Source organism: Perognathus longimembris, chromosome 3 (assembly GCF_023159225.1).
Source record: "Perognathus longimembris pacificus isolate PPM17 chromosome 3, ASM2315922v1, whole genome shotgun sequence".
Taxonomy (NCBI): Eukaryota; Metazoa; Chordata; class Mammalia; order Rodentia; family Heteromyidae; genus Perognathus; species Perognathus longimembris.
In genome coordinates this window covers 26,503,902-26,518,870 of record NC_063163.1, presented here as the reverse complement: position 1 = coordinate 26,518,870, position 14,969 = coordinate 26,503,902, and the positions used below count along the sequence as shown (strand labels likewise).

Here is a 14,969-nt window from a genome sequence, read left to right as displayed (position 1 = left end):
CTCAGACATAGAACATTGTTAAAAAAAAGAGGTTGAACAAAAACTTGTAAAATAAAAACTCCTTTTTTATTTCACATTGCCATCTAATTCACAAATCCTCTAAAATATTTAAGAAAATTAAAGCAATATTGAAACTGTCAGAGATTAACCAATTAAAATACATTTAAGTGATTAACTGTTATTTACAGTTTGAAAAATATTAAAATTCCAAGTCAGGGGTTTCAGACATGGGTAATAGGATAAGGGTTGAGACTATAGGGATTAAGAGTTCCAGGAGAATGGTATCAAATACTTACTGAGATTGGAAAGAAGAAATTCTATAGTACCTTACAAATGGTTCTGTTAATAGCAATAATCACTGTATTATTAAATATTGAACAGGAGAAAGAATGTGTTCAACAATAAAGGTCTAACTTCAAGTGAAAAGCATAGTAGGGAAATTTAGAGTAATTGTTTCTAATACATAAAATAAAATGATTATCAAAATTTAAACTGATTTTCAGCTCTAGAAAGGATCACAGTAGCTATGTTCGTATCACCATATAAAATGATGCTTATTGAGATGCACTCCAAGACATGGACAGAGGTTGTGTTTCTTGTTTTTATTTGTTTTGTTTTTTTACAGTTTGCTGCTATTTTTCTTTTTTCTCATTTGGTTTATTCACCATTGTCTTACATATGTGTTTATCTTATTGGGGAACAGTGAAACAAAGGGTGAACCAATTCTGCACTGATACTCATTAAACATTATATTGGAAATGAACTTTACAATGGAAAAACTGGAAGCTAATGAAAGAGGTGGTAAAACAGTTCAAAATTTAATGCAGTCATCTTATTTATGTAACTGTAACCGTGTGTATATCATCTTTACAATAAAATTTATATTATAAAAAGACTTTGGACATACATAAAAAAAGAAAATAAAGTTAAACAAGCCAGCAATGTAAAATTCCACACTTTACTGTTTACATTTCAAGTAACCTTTATAAGCCCATATACATACAAAGGAAAAAAATCAATGATAGAAATTTATATATATATATGTATATATATGGTTAATGCTCATATAGTTTTTTGAATATAAAGCCATGTGAGAAATAATAGTAATAAAGTGAAAAATCTTATTGTATTGTTTTCATATTTTCTCTTATTTTAGATATTTTCAAGAGTTCTGATATCTAGTTTTCACTCTGCAAACTAATATATTTTGCAAACTCTACTTCACAACTTGTCTAGGTATAAATGTTCTCAATATGTTTAGAACATTTTTGCTGACAGAATAGAATCAATGAAAGGACTCAGACCAAAAGACTGAAAACTGTTACATGTGGAGGGATTAAAAATAGAGATGATGGGGGGCTGGGGATATAGCCTAGTGGCAAGAGTGCCTGCCTCGGATACACGAGGCCCTAGGTTCGATTCCCCAGCACCACATATACAGAAAACGGCCAGAAGCGGCGCTGTGGCTCAAGTGGCAGAGTGCTAGCCTTGAGCGGGAAGAAGCCAGGGACAGTGCTCAGGCCCCGAGTCCAAGGCCCAGGACTGGCAAAAAAAAAAAAAAAAAAAAAAAAAAAAGGAAGAAATTAAGGAAAATTGATTTATACTATCTATAAAATTTCAGAATAGGAATATAGCAACTGCTTTCAGACTTGAGCATGCAGCCTCCTTCTGATTGCTAAGTTTACTTACCATTGTGTAACTGTGAGCCACCTTCATCAACTCAATGCATCCTTGAGCATCTGCAAATGCTCGAATTCCTAAGCAGTTAGAAGGGTGCAGGAGCTTCATGAGGAAGTGACAGCACACCTCCACAACTTGTGGAAGCTGGAGGAGGCATGCTGCAGACAGAAGGTTCTCAATGGTGTCTTCTTTCAATTCCAAGCAGCCTAAAGGTAAGTGAAGAGAATTACAAAATGCTGTTTATTATTATTTCTGTTTCTGTGGTAATATGCTTTGAATGCAGGGCTTTGCATGTATGAGGTAGTTACTTGTTTCAAACATTCTTGTTATTTTTAATTTTTTTCTATGTTCTTGCTTTTTGGCCTAGAGCTAGCCTTGGAACACAGTCCTCTTATTTACACCTCTCATGGTTCTGGAATTATAGATATGTACCACTGTATTCTACTGTTTGTTTAATGAGGTATCACAGCCAGTGTTTTGCTCCAGCAGTCCTCAAACAATAGTTCCTCCATTTCTATCATCCAGCCATCATTTTAGGTATGCATCACCACATCCAAGCTGAAATTCTTTTTCTTTAACATGTGCAGATTTTTAAAAACTGAAATACTTGAGTTTCATCCATTAGAAATTGTTCAATAGCTATGCCTGCAAGATCACATAGGATGAAGCTAAGAAAAATGAACTTAAAGTTATGGAAACAAGTGGTATGTCACTGTTGTAGTTATTTAAACATGCCATGTGAAACCGTGCGTGCCTTTTTTCTTCTTATTTCTTTTGTGTGCTCCCTTCCCAAGGTTTTACCCCTGATATCACTGTAAGTGATTTTAGTACCCTGGATATTGTATGTACGTGTATTGGAACTAGGAAAGGGAAAGGAAATACCAAAATTGAGAGACAAAGGATAAAAAGACAAACTAATGTAACAGCAATACTTACAAAACAGTATAATGTAAACCAACTAAGTGTACAACTGACTCATGGAGGGGAAGTGGGGCGGGGAGAAGGAGGGAAATGGGAGAGGAGGTAACAAGTTGGGTAAGAAATGTACTCACTGCCTTACATATGAAACTGTTTCCTTTCTGTACTTCACTTTGGCAATAAAGAAAACAAATAATAATTGAATGGGTTTAGGTTAATAATCAATATTGATCCAATTTAGAAAAGGCTAGCTGATGTTTTAAGCACTGTGCCATTCAATATCATTCAGTACATGCAAATGTATTTTCAACTAAATTATCTGTATGTATTCAAATGAACTGTGGTACACTGTAACATGGGAAATAACAGAAATAAGGTTAAAGATGACTATTTTTCAACAAGAGAGCAGAGATTCATTACGTTTCTGTAAATTCATGAATCCAGAATTTAAAATGGGAATCATTATTTTAACTAATAATATTTAAATAATGTTCAATAACAAATGCTAAATATCTGATTATATTCACCTGTACACAGTTTACTTTCTATTCTCATAAAAATGTGTTTTTTCTTATTTTAATTCTTTAGAAATTTTATCAAAAAAAGCATGTATTGCTTATTTCTGCTTTCTGTCATTTTATTTTGTAAACTACAATGATTTGTTTTATGATCTTTGTATGAATAAATAATAATTTCAGAGTATTTGGGGTTCCTTTTGAAAGACAATACAGAGTAATTCTATTCAATAGGAGTTACTAGTAATATAACAAAGTTATTCATTTTGTTTAAACCTTATTCCCCAGTAATGAATATGAGTCTGTGTAAAAGTATGATTTCTATTGGTAAGATTTTTATCTTCTCCCTTTGTTTCCTCTGTTTCTTTTTGGAGACTCTTCTTAAGAGATAAATATTTGAATAGTTTCTCTCTCTTCTGAATTGCAATTCCTCTCAAATATTTCATTTGCCAGTTCTTTCATTGTGACACCTAATTTTTTTATCCTTCATTTCTACAATTTCAGTACTTTATTATTACTTGAAAATGCTCTTCTTATGAGATTTATTCAAACAACAAGGTTTATATTGTCAAATTATTCTCTTAGAATTCATCTCACAAGCAGGTATCCTTTCCTGATTATACATTGGATTCTTTGCCACAATTAATTGTAGCTATTAGTATTACTCTAAGTGGAGCCTTGTGATGATCTCAATGAGTCTTCTCAGGGAAATGTCTCAGGTATATCAAGTACTTCTTCTTCTTCTATCCCATCCAAAAGAATTTGTATTGTAAGCTTGAATATCAATCAATATTGCTAGTATTTTAACTTACTCAAAATCAACACATAGCTAAACTATAATTACATTCAAATTGAAGGTGATGTTTTGTGGAAATTACAAAACTGGTTGTATATTACTTATGGAAATACAGTGAACCCAAGACAGACAAAAGCTTTTGAAATTTAAAGTGGCAGTAATAAAGCTATCTAATTTTAAGACTCATTGTAATGCCAAGGAAATTAAAACTGACAAGTGTTGGAGTAAGCAAATTGGATTCAATGGACCAGAAGGAAGTTTAGCAAAAGGAACCAGTCATGTATGGACAAGGACTATGTGGGAAAGAACAAAAGCACCAAAGATTAAAGAATAAAGACATCTCAGAGCTAGCCAAGTATCTATATATGAACAAAAGCTTATAATGTAATCTTGACCCCACAAATTTACAAAAATCATTCAATATAGATGACAGACCTAAATGTTAAAACCAGAACTGTAAATTTACAAAAATAGAAACTCCTTGTGACCTTAAAGATATTTAAGTAAATATCATAAGTATAATTAACAGAAGAACAGTTATACATATTTGACTACAAAAAAATTACTTCAAGTGATACTACTAGAGAAAGGAGATGGGTCAGAGTTTGGATACATGCTTACATTTCATGTATATGAAAAAGTGTCATATCTAAAGCATACTAGAAAGTCTCACACTTAATAAGAGAAAAATAAAGATGGTGCAAATGATACAAACAGATATTTTAAAAAGATGTTGTTCTAGAAATTTGTGGCTCACTATTCTGATCTTAGCTACCTGGTAGACAGAAGAGAGAAGAATCATGTTTTGAGTGTACCTAATCAAAAAATTCCCAAAACACCATCTCAAAAGGATAAACTTAGCTTAATGTTGTGTACTTCTTGTCCACACTGTGGTAGAAAGAGAGCTGCAGTGTTGTTAATAATGTGTTGGGTGGCATTTGCAAAAAGTGAAGCTCAGTTAAAAAATAACCACCACAAAAACAAAAACAAACGACCAAACAGAAAGCAAACAAACAAACAAAACAGCCTGGGCTCCAGTTATGTAGTAAACAGAAAATGAGAGCTCTGTCCCTAGCACTGCCAAAACAAAAGAATATGCATGATTGGAAACTGTTAAATGTCACTGGATTTTCAAGAATGCAATATTTAAATCCATGTGGGAAACTCCCACTGTTACAATTGGTGCTGTGCAATATGAAATTGCACATCTCCTGCGAAAAACAGTTTTGCACTTTCAAATTTCATCTGGTTCAGTCTTTCCTTTCCTAGGTTTTTGCTGCCAGTGAATGGAAAGTTGGTGTTGATGCTACAAAGCTTTGGGCATGAATGTTTGTAGAATGTAGTTTACACTGGAGTAATGCTGAAACACGTCAATTTTATTGAAAAATGCTTAGTAATTTGAAGTGTGTCTACTGAATAAGATATTTCATAATCATAGAATTAAAATAATACTCATAGAATAAAGGGCAAACCAATGCAATAGTGATACTCAAAAGACAATATGTTGGGAATTAACTGTACATCTAGGAAGGGAGGGGCATTTGGGGAGAGAGTGGGAGAAAAATAAGGGAGGAGGTAACAAGTATGACAAGGAATGTCCTCACTACCTTACATATATAACTGTGATCCCTCTGTACATCATCTTAAAAATCAAATTAAACTAAAAAAACTGATAACCATAGCCATAGAATAAAAAAAAAGATATGCTGCATCTTTGTTAATTGTGTAGAGTGCAAAGTGATTATGAATGAAAAGTTCCTCCCAATGAATAAGTAACATATGATTTAGGCTAATTAAAAATTTAGAAAATCTAAGGTAATTTGCTATAACAGAAGTCATCTTATCATTGCTTGCATTTAATATGGGGATAAAAGTAGGGAAAAGTGCAGCGTGCTTGGTATCTCACATTTACAATACTACATGTTTAGATGATTAAGTTAAAAAACAATCATGGTTCCAAGGAGGCCTTGGCAGAAAAGTCTGACAGATTCTATCTTTATTCAATTAACGAACAAAAAGTGCAGCTACAGATGTGACTCGAGTAGTACAGTATGAACAAAGCAAGCAGGCAAACAATGAATCCCTGAATTCAAAATCTCATAACTTGTAAATATAATATATGAAATTATTCAATATGAGCATAAATATGTGGTATATGTTAATTACTTGCATTTATGAATATGCTTATTTCAAATTTAGCAAACTATGGAACTTATTATGTTATATCAGTTATTCATTGATAATTTGAAAAACAGTACTCACAAATATATTTTGCAGATTAATTTAAAATATGGCATAAGGCATTGATTAGCTATGAATATTTTGTGAGGGCATAAATCTCACAAATTTTACAGATATATGGATACAACATCCAGAAGTTACGACTAGTATCATAGGCAAGTTTAAATATACTACTGTTATATAAAATACATGTAAAAGACATTTTTAGCATAATCCTACAAATGGAAGATTTGAAGGATAAAATGACTTTAATAGATGCTTAATGCATAGTTATTAGTGTGCCTGTATCTTATTTTTAAATCATCATTTGTGATGGCTAGTATTGACTATCAACTTTACTGAACTGAGTAGTACCTGTCAGTAAAGGCAGTACTACAATGTGTCATAAGTGCATTCTGGAAAGGATGATCTAATCAGGGAGGCAACAAAAGCATGGGGAGATATTGTGCCCAGCACCTAGAGAGGACCATTTTAGAGGCCATCGTGTAACCCCTAAATGGATAGTACAAAGGAAAAGCTATAAGTAATTAATTCAAACATTCTTTGCTTCTGGGCTGGTCTGCTTTGATTTGAGCTGGTCCTCTACTTCCACCCCAAGTTGGTGAAAAGATATTTCTGAAGACAAAGAGGTAAAACACATCCTTCTAACTTTAAACTACTTGTCACACATACTTTGTTACAGACACACAAACCTAGCTGACACATCTTTAAAAAATATTTATAGAATATTTCAGCATAATACATAAGATAGAATTTAAGCTATTTATTTATAACATCTAATCATCATTTATTCTTAATTCAGACACTGGGCTATCATTACATTTAATACCAACTTAGAAATTTTGTAAAAAGCTTCTTGGATTTCTTTCTGTATTTTTAAATTAGTTACATTTTTTCTGTCTTCTTTTTTTGCTTGTTTTACTTCTACACTAAAACAAATAATTTACATGCTGATAGTATTCTTCATGGTCTCATGATATACAACCCACATGGAGAAATATTGAAGTCAGATGAATTATTTGTATTGTGAATATTTCTTGATGGTAAAATACTTACAAATATTTTCTTGCAATTGTTTTGAAATATATTATTGTTATAGTTATATGTCAAAGTATTCTTAAAAGGTTATTGTTAATTATTTAAATTAATTTGGGGCTATAACATTGCTTTATTATGAAGTTAACACTGTTCCAATTATAAAGTGTGTCAATATCAGGTTGTCTTTGCAAAAGCAAGAAGGCAGACATGGAAAAATAGAAGGTGTTACACTTGAATGCTCACAAATTGAGCTCCTTCATGCATAGTATATTTCTTTATACATCTATGATCTCAACATTCCTTTGACAAATGTATAGAGTAAAAAGGTTAAAACAAGCCAAGCATTAAGAAAAATATTAACTTACAAGAATATGAATACTATTAGTGGAAAATCTCCGTACTTTCATATGAAGTTGACTTTCATGGCTTAGACTTCTTTATTAGATTAAATTAAATGGAGGAAGTGTGTGTGTGTGTGTGTGCGTGTATGTGTGTGTGTGCGCGCGCACACGCATGCGCCTGCATGTGAACTTAGATATAAAAATTGTTTTAAAATGCCTGATACACAGCATTTGAGATAATTTAGGAGGCTATGAAACTAGCAATCAAAATTTTACAAATGATTTTCAAATAGTAATGAGAGATTATAAATCTTTCATTTTTGAAAGAAAAAGTGTTGAAAACAAATTTGAAACAAAAAAGTGTTGTGGTCTTAGAGTTAATAATTAAGACTGTTTACATATACAAGAATGGCTGCCTTTTCAAGGACTTTTACAACTTTGATCACGGATGATATTGCTTCATATTTGGGATTATGACAAGAAAATACACAGCAGAAGAAATAGTCCTCTTAGGAAAACAAATCTCTCCCAAAAACTTCACAGAAGAGGCTCCTATATGTTGTCTTGCCAAAAAACAAACCAAAAAAACAGAAAACATGTCAGATGACAGTGATAACTCAGTCACTAGGCAAGGAAAGCATCTTAATGGTGGGTTCCGGCATGAAACTCAGGCATCAAACACTAGTGCTCTATTCCTCTGGTTTAGCAGGGAATGCTATACATTCAGTAAATACTAAAGTTACTAAATTTTCCAAATACATATCAATATTGCAATCCTGATTTCCTAAGAGTTTTTTTTATTTAAATGCACACTGTTGGAATTAATATGTAAAATATCTTGGGAGAGAAAGAGTGAAGAAGTGTAGACTGTTACCTGCATAACATAATTAGAGCTTGAATTAACCAACAAAACATTTTAATTTTAACAGCTCTACATCTTGTAATATGCTACCTAAAAACACAATTGTTACTAGATAGGGTTATAGAATTAAAACATACAACTGAAATAAATCTAATGTAATACTGAAACAAAGATATTGGATTTCATGTTTGTGAACAAAATGATACCTTTCTTTCGATTTCTCAGATTTCATCTTCAGGTTTTTTTAAAGACACAGGATATGAAGAAATTTATCAAAATGTATATTCCAAAAATCATAATAATTGAATAGTATAACAGAATATCGCAAACATTATATAAAAACATTCACTTTTAATTCATGTAGTCCTTAAAAAAATTGTTTCAGAAAGTCTACTAACTGTACTGTCTTACAGTTGAGGTTCTTAAGATTTCATAAGTCTATGTAATTTGACCAAAATTCATAACTGCAGGATACGATCAGCTTCCACATCCAATAAGAATGAATATTGAACTGCACATTTTACAACATTTGCATTTAAATTATCAATCCTAATTATTGACTAGGGTAAATCTTGGATAAATGAAGTTACATTGCACATAATATACACTGCCACCTCATTCACAATGCAATGACATATCTGTATTTTGGAAGTGCAATAGAAGAAAGTCGTGAGAAATCAGTCACCTCTAGGATTTAGATGAATACAAAACATGGACAAATGCATAAGTAATACAATGGCATCCAATTTCATTCTTACATCTTAGCAATCAAGTTAGAGAAAATTTAAACGATTACATGACCCTGGTTACTTTTTGGATTCCATCTTGCGTTTGTACCTGGGGTCAACCTCAGAACCCGATGCTCTTACCCTTGATACCTGTGTATCTAGGACCACAGGTATGCATCTCCAGGCCTAGCATACTGATTGAAGTGGATCCTTGGTACAATTTTGCCAGTGCTGGTAATTATTGAATCATAATCATAAGTCTTGAATCATAATCCTCCTGATGTATGCCGCTCAAGTAACTTACAGATATAAGACACTGCTCTGCATTTTCTAAGAGGCAAGGTTCTAACTCAAGATGGAATCTGAAAAGTAAGTAATGCAGACAACAACAACAGAAAAAAAATGCAAGCACAAGGCTCAAATGGTAGTGCATTTTTCATGGGCACAAGGTCCTGAATTCAAACCCTACAAAGAGATTTGTAATGAAATCATACCAGTTGTAAAGTCAGAGCTGGCAAATCTTCCTATGTTGATACTAAGAAAGTAATCAACAATTACATTGCTGTAGATTTTACCCCCACAGTATGTTAGCAGGTATTTTATTTACAGTCTATTTATTAAATTTTATATATTTTTGTTTAATAATGTTAGTAAAAACACATACATTATACTCCAAAATGTAGGTTATCGATCACTATTTTTTCTAGGTTGATTTTGAAAGGTTTTTGATTTTACATGAATGTGTGCATAAGCACAAAAATACTTGAACTCAAACAGGCAAATACGATTACTTGCCATAATGATGGAAAAATTTGAATATGATTATACACATAACTGATTAGATTTTAGTTTACTATATTTATTCATATTATTAATGAATGTGCAATTCTTACAATAAGATGTACGAATTACTTAAATTAATGTTTTAAAATAGAATGTAATTATAATAGCACCTAAAGCCAGTTTTTGAAGGCTCTATTTCTTATTTATATTAAAGATAGAATTTTCATCTACTAAAGCCCTCACTTTAAAACTAATATTCTGCTAGTGTGCTTGCATAATTCATGCCACTTTAATTAAACTAGTAATAAAACTGAAACAATAATTTACTTTTAATTACAATAAAAATTGCTCAAGGGAATGTAGAGGGTAAAGTCCAGGCTGAATATATTGATGTATACTTTTTAATATTAAAGAAGAATGTTTAATATCTCAGTGCCTATGTGTGACTTTTATTTCATTCAAATATTTGGCAGTAAGCAGAAGCTATCTTAGCATTCCATTGCATATGCAGGCTTTAATTAACTTTAGTAGCACACAAAGTTTTTTTGGGGGGAGGGATTGTTGTTGTTACAAATAAGCTACTCTTCGATATGATTAAAGGATGTCTCTTTGGCAATTTAATTTTCTAGCTCTCTTTTTAAATACTAGCACTAGATGGACAGCATTGTTTACTGCAACCGTATCCTTATCAGTTGTGTACAGGACTTGCCACTTTGTTGGTAACCTTGCATTTCCATCTCCTATACTTGTTAGAACTCAATTTCCTTCTTCATCTATGAAAGCAGTATATTTTCAAGGATGTCAGAATAGTGGGAATTAGGTAAGAGATAAACCAGAATGAAATTTCTATCAGTCTTACAACATAGTGAACTGAAGTTAATTATTCTAAATATGCCACACTTTTTTTCCTTCACATTATCCATTTTGGCTGGAATTGAAAATTCAATGTGCACATGCATGCACACACATACATAAAACAATAAATTACTTCTCATATGTACCAATTTTAAGAAGGAAAAATAGCCTTTCTATGCATTACAAAACTGTGTTTACACACAAAAAAATTATACTACAAGGTCAATTTCATAGTATGTTAAAGTCAGAACATGTATGGCATTCAGCATGTTGTTTTCTAGAGTATAAAGGGCAAAGGCATTATAGGCATGTAGTGAAACCTGAAAGCCACTCAATATATTCACAGAAGCAGAAACTCTATATTAATACTCACAAGTTGTCAGACACTATTTCTGTGTGCAAGAAGCCAGCATTAGAGTGGGGGCTGATCTACAAAATAATCACAAAACAAGTGTGCACATTGAAATTTGGTAGTCAATTTAAGCTACCTACATATTTTGAGGACAAGACCACAGTAAGTCACTCTAATAAAATCCTTTCATGACCGATATTCTACCAAAGCACAATAGTATGACAAAAATGCATTCAATTCAGGTTCTTCTGTTCATATTTCAGTAACAAATTTACTGAATCACTATTTGCCCATTAGCAAGTTGTTTTATTTCACAGACAAGGCTTCATTAAGAAGTACAGAGGCCTTGCACATTGAATGAAATAATTGTGACTTCATGTAAATTGAAAACATACAAAAAGATGATTCACATTAAGATTATTTTATCAATTAATGAAATATCAAACATTTCTAAAGCATTTTTTGGTTATGCTTTGTTACGCAGTTAAACTATACAGATTATTAGTCTATAAAATGCATTATCAAACATATAGGGCATCATTTACTCATGTTCTGTAGTAATTCCTAAATTTCTAGGTGACTTGCAATTGGAGTGATACAAATTTTTAAATGCTACGTAATCCGTTATCCAGGACTTTGAGGTTCTATGAACTCCAGAACAACATATAATTAATTATGACAAATAATATGATACATGACAAATAATAGAACTTACTGGAGACTAAGCAAGCAATGTACCCAAGTTTCTTTTATAGGTGAGTAAAATTACAAAATACAGGCTGTGCTACATATAGCAAACTGTTTTAATTTGTTTTTAAATCTACATGGCACTGTATAATGAATGTCATAAATTTGTTAGTGACATATAGATTGGGTTTCTGCTTTTTACTTATAGATTCTCAAATAAATCTGCACATTTTGAAATTTGCCTGAAGACTTGTTCCATTTTAGTGTATATACCACCTAGTTTAGTTTCTATAGTGCCTCTTATGCAGTAAGTTTTCATGTGCAATCAAAAGAATTATGGTTTGGTTTTGAGAGATTGATATGTGATCTTGTAATTATATATAACCTATATTAAAAGAAGGATTTAAGTTAATACTACGCTAATCAAAATTGCATTGCAATTATTTGAATCATTTATTTTCTCTATTATCTACACTAATGAAATCATATAGTCACATGCAGCTGTCTCATTTCTTCTACTCTCTAGATTCTACCTGTTTAAATTACTTTTCAACACTAGACCTCATCTGTATTGCATGTATTGTTTCAGTAGCCAATAATATTCAATTCATAATACATTTGATTTACCTTTATTTCTTTAATGCTTTTTGAAGTTTAAAAATGTATTCTCAAGTGGTATATCCTCTCTGCTCATTCGTTACATGCTCCTTTCTGTGATCCAGTTATTTTTAGGCTTCTTTAAAAGAATGTGTTCCAAAGCAGTTAGATAACCAGTTAACTATACATAGAAGCAGATACCCTCTATTCTTCCATTTCTTTAAAATAGTACATTTGAACTTTTCTATTACTATAATTTGTAATGCTGCTAGTAGTAAGGCCATTTTTTACTTCATTCTTATTACTGCCCCAGTAATACCATATAAATTATTGGCCCAAGGAACACTTTACTGTAGAATCATAGTTGGAAATGTGTTCACCAGGAACAAATAGGTGTAGGAGCAATGGCTAAAGTGTCACTGGCAACTGGAAGGCCTCCTTGCATCCTGTCTGCTCTCTTCAGAAAGAAAGTAGGGTTGAATTTGGGTCACTGCATACATCTAAAAGCTACAGAATATCTATTGGTACAGCAGGAGGCAGATCTTTGAACCTAGAGGTTTTGCTCTTGTTCTTATTTTTGGTGCTTGTTCTGGTGCTTGAACTCAGGGACTGGGTGTTGACCTAAGCATATTTACTCAAGACTAAGGCTCTACAATAAGAGCCACAGCTCCACTTTCAGCTTTTTTTGTGATTAACTGATGATAAGAGTTTTATGTACTTTCCTGTCCCATTTGGTTTACAACTGAGATCCTCATATATCAGTCTCTAGAGTAACTGGGATTACAGGCATAAGCCACCTGTGCCCAGGTCAACCTAGTTTTGTGCAAGGGAAATGCATGCTTGTCAGAGATGGAGACGGGACATTAAATCAATGACTTTATTCTGGTGAAAGGATGACTACTTCTTATCTTTTCATATTTCTTCCCATTCTGGGAAATATTAATATGATTATATTCACTAGCACTTAAGTTCAAAGGCAAGTCCTCCTTCTATTATTGAGTCAGGTGTAAACAAATGGAAATTAAACTGAGGAGGCCTTAAACCGCCATGAGGTTTGACTAAATTCAGACAGACTTTTACTTATTTATTTATTTTTTGCCTCTACAGCTCATCTCTCTTAGAGCATTTCTTTAGAAGTTGGAATTGTACACTATTGACCCACACTTTTTGAGACGTGTTTTCTTTTTAAACCTCTTGCTGGTTTTATAAATTGAATGCTTTTCTCAAAGACCTGAAAAACATATCTTCAAACCTTAAACCTCAAGGGAAAAACAGTTCCTTTTTCTCAGGTTTTTTGTTTTTTTTTTTTGGTGTGTGTGGGGGGGGGGATGGAGTCTAATTTAAGAGGACACATTGTTGGATAAAGTGTGAAACTAACTGTTACCACAAAGATGGGAGAAAATAGTGTTCCTTTTGTAATACTAGTTTACCAAGAGCCAAAAGGATCACTGTGTTGGCCTTTAGCATTAAAGCCCTCCCACCCATTTGTTTCAGTAGAGTTAAATTCAATATAAATTCTGGTGTCACTACCTCAATGAAATTGCCCAAGTAGCTTCTTGATCTTTTATTCATTTTTAGACACTAGGCTTTGAATTCAGGGTCTTGATATCACTAGGCTAGTACCCTACAAATAGATCCACACCTCCACCTCTTTTTGCTTCAGATTGTTTTTATAATTAGTCTCACTTATGGCCTGTCACTGGCCTTGAACCTTGGTATTCCTAACTGTTCCCTAAATATGTTTGGGAACTCATGCATGAGCCACCAACAGTACTCTAAGCATTTTGATTTACAATTATATTATTCAAAATTTATTGGGACAAAAGATCTACCTATCTTTCATATTTCTCCTTAGAGATTCTATACAAAGAACATATATACTACTTTTAAGCATGCATAGCTAGCAGTGTTACATTAATTCCTTCAAAAAGGCAGGCCCATTGGCTCCAATGGCTGATCTTCAGAAGGTACCTATGTTTTTTTTTGTTTGTTTTTGTTTTGTTGTTGTTATTGTTTTTGCATGAGAAATGCTATAAAATTCAGCTCCTTAAACTAAAATCTTGTTTATGGAAAATGAGACCATACAATGTGTATCTTTTAATCTCACAAGTTGATCCACAATTAAACCAAAATTAGTTGCATACAGAAAACATACCATCAATTTGTACTGCCCACCTTGTTCTCTCTCATAAGATGGTACTATTTGCCCCAGTTCCTATCTTTCAGAAGTTATGAAGATATGTTTAAAATTATTGAAATCACTACTAATGCTCCAGACAGCACTATTAATATCATGTAACTCTTCCTAAACATGTGGTATTATAACCTATTTATCCTCATCTAAATAATTTTTCCACTTGAACAGTGAGCTTCTAGAAAGCAAACAAATGGCTTATTTATGACTTCATTTTTCAAAGACATAGATAATATTTGCACACTGAGAAGCAATTGACAAATATTTGCAAAGTTTATAAAATAATTTGAATTTAATGAATATTATATTGTTTATAGACAAGCAAAACCTCATCTTAGTAGAGGTAAAGCACCAAAGGCTAGTCATTTTCAGAACTGTGAAA

General features: G+C 32.4%; 1 protein-coding gene across 2 annotated transcripts in view; it reads right to left on the bottom strand.

The window, feature by feature from the left end:
* Klhl1 (kelch like family member 1) overlaps positions 1-14,969 on the bottom strand; it is a 226,787-nt gene that overhangs the window by 133,392 nt on the left and 78,426 nt on the right. For both annotated transcript variants that reach the window (XM_048341261.1, XM_048341262.1), the window contains one exon: positions 1,690-1,886. In XM_048341261.1, coding sequence (XP_048197218.1) covers positions 1,690-1,886 — 197 coding nt within the window. The remainder of the gene's footprint in view (positions 1-1,689; positions 1,887-14,969) is intronic.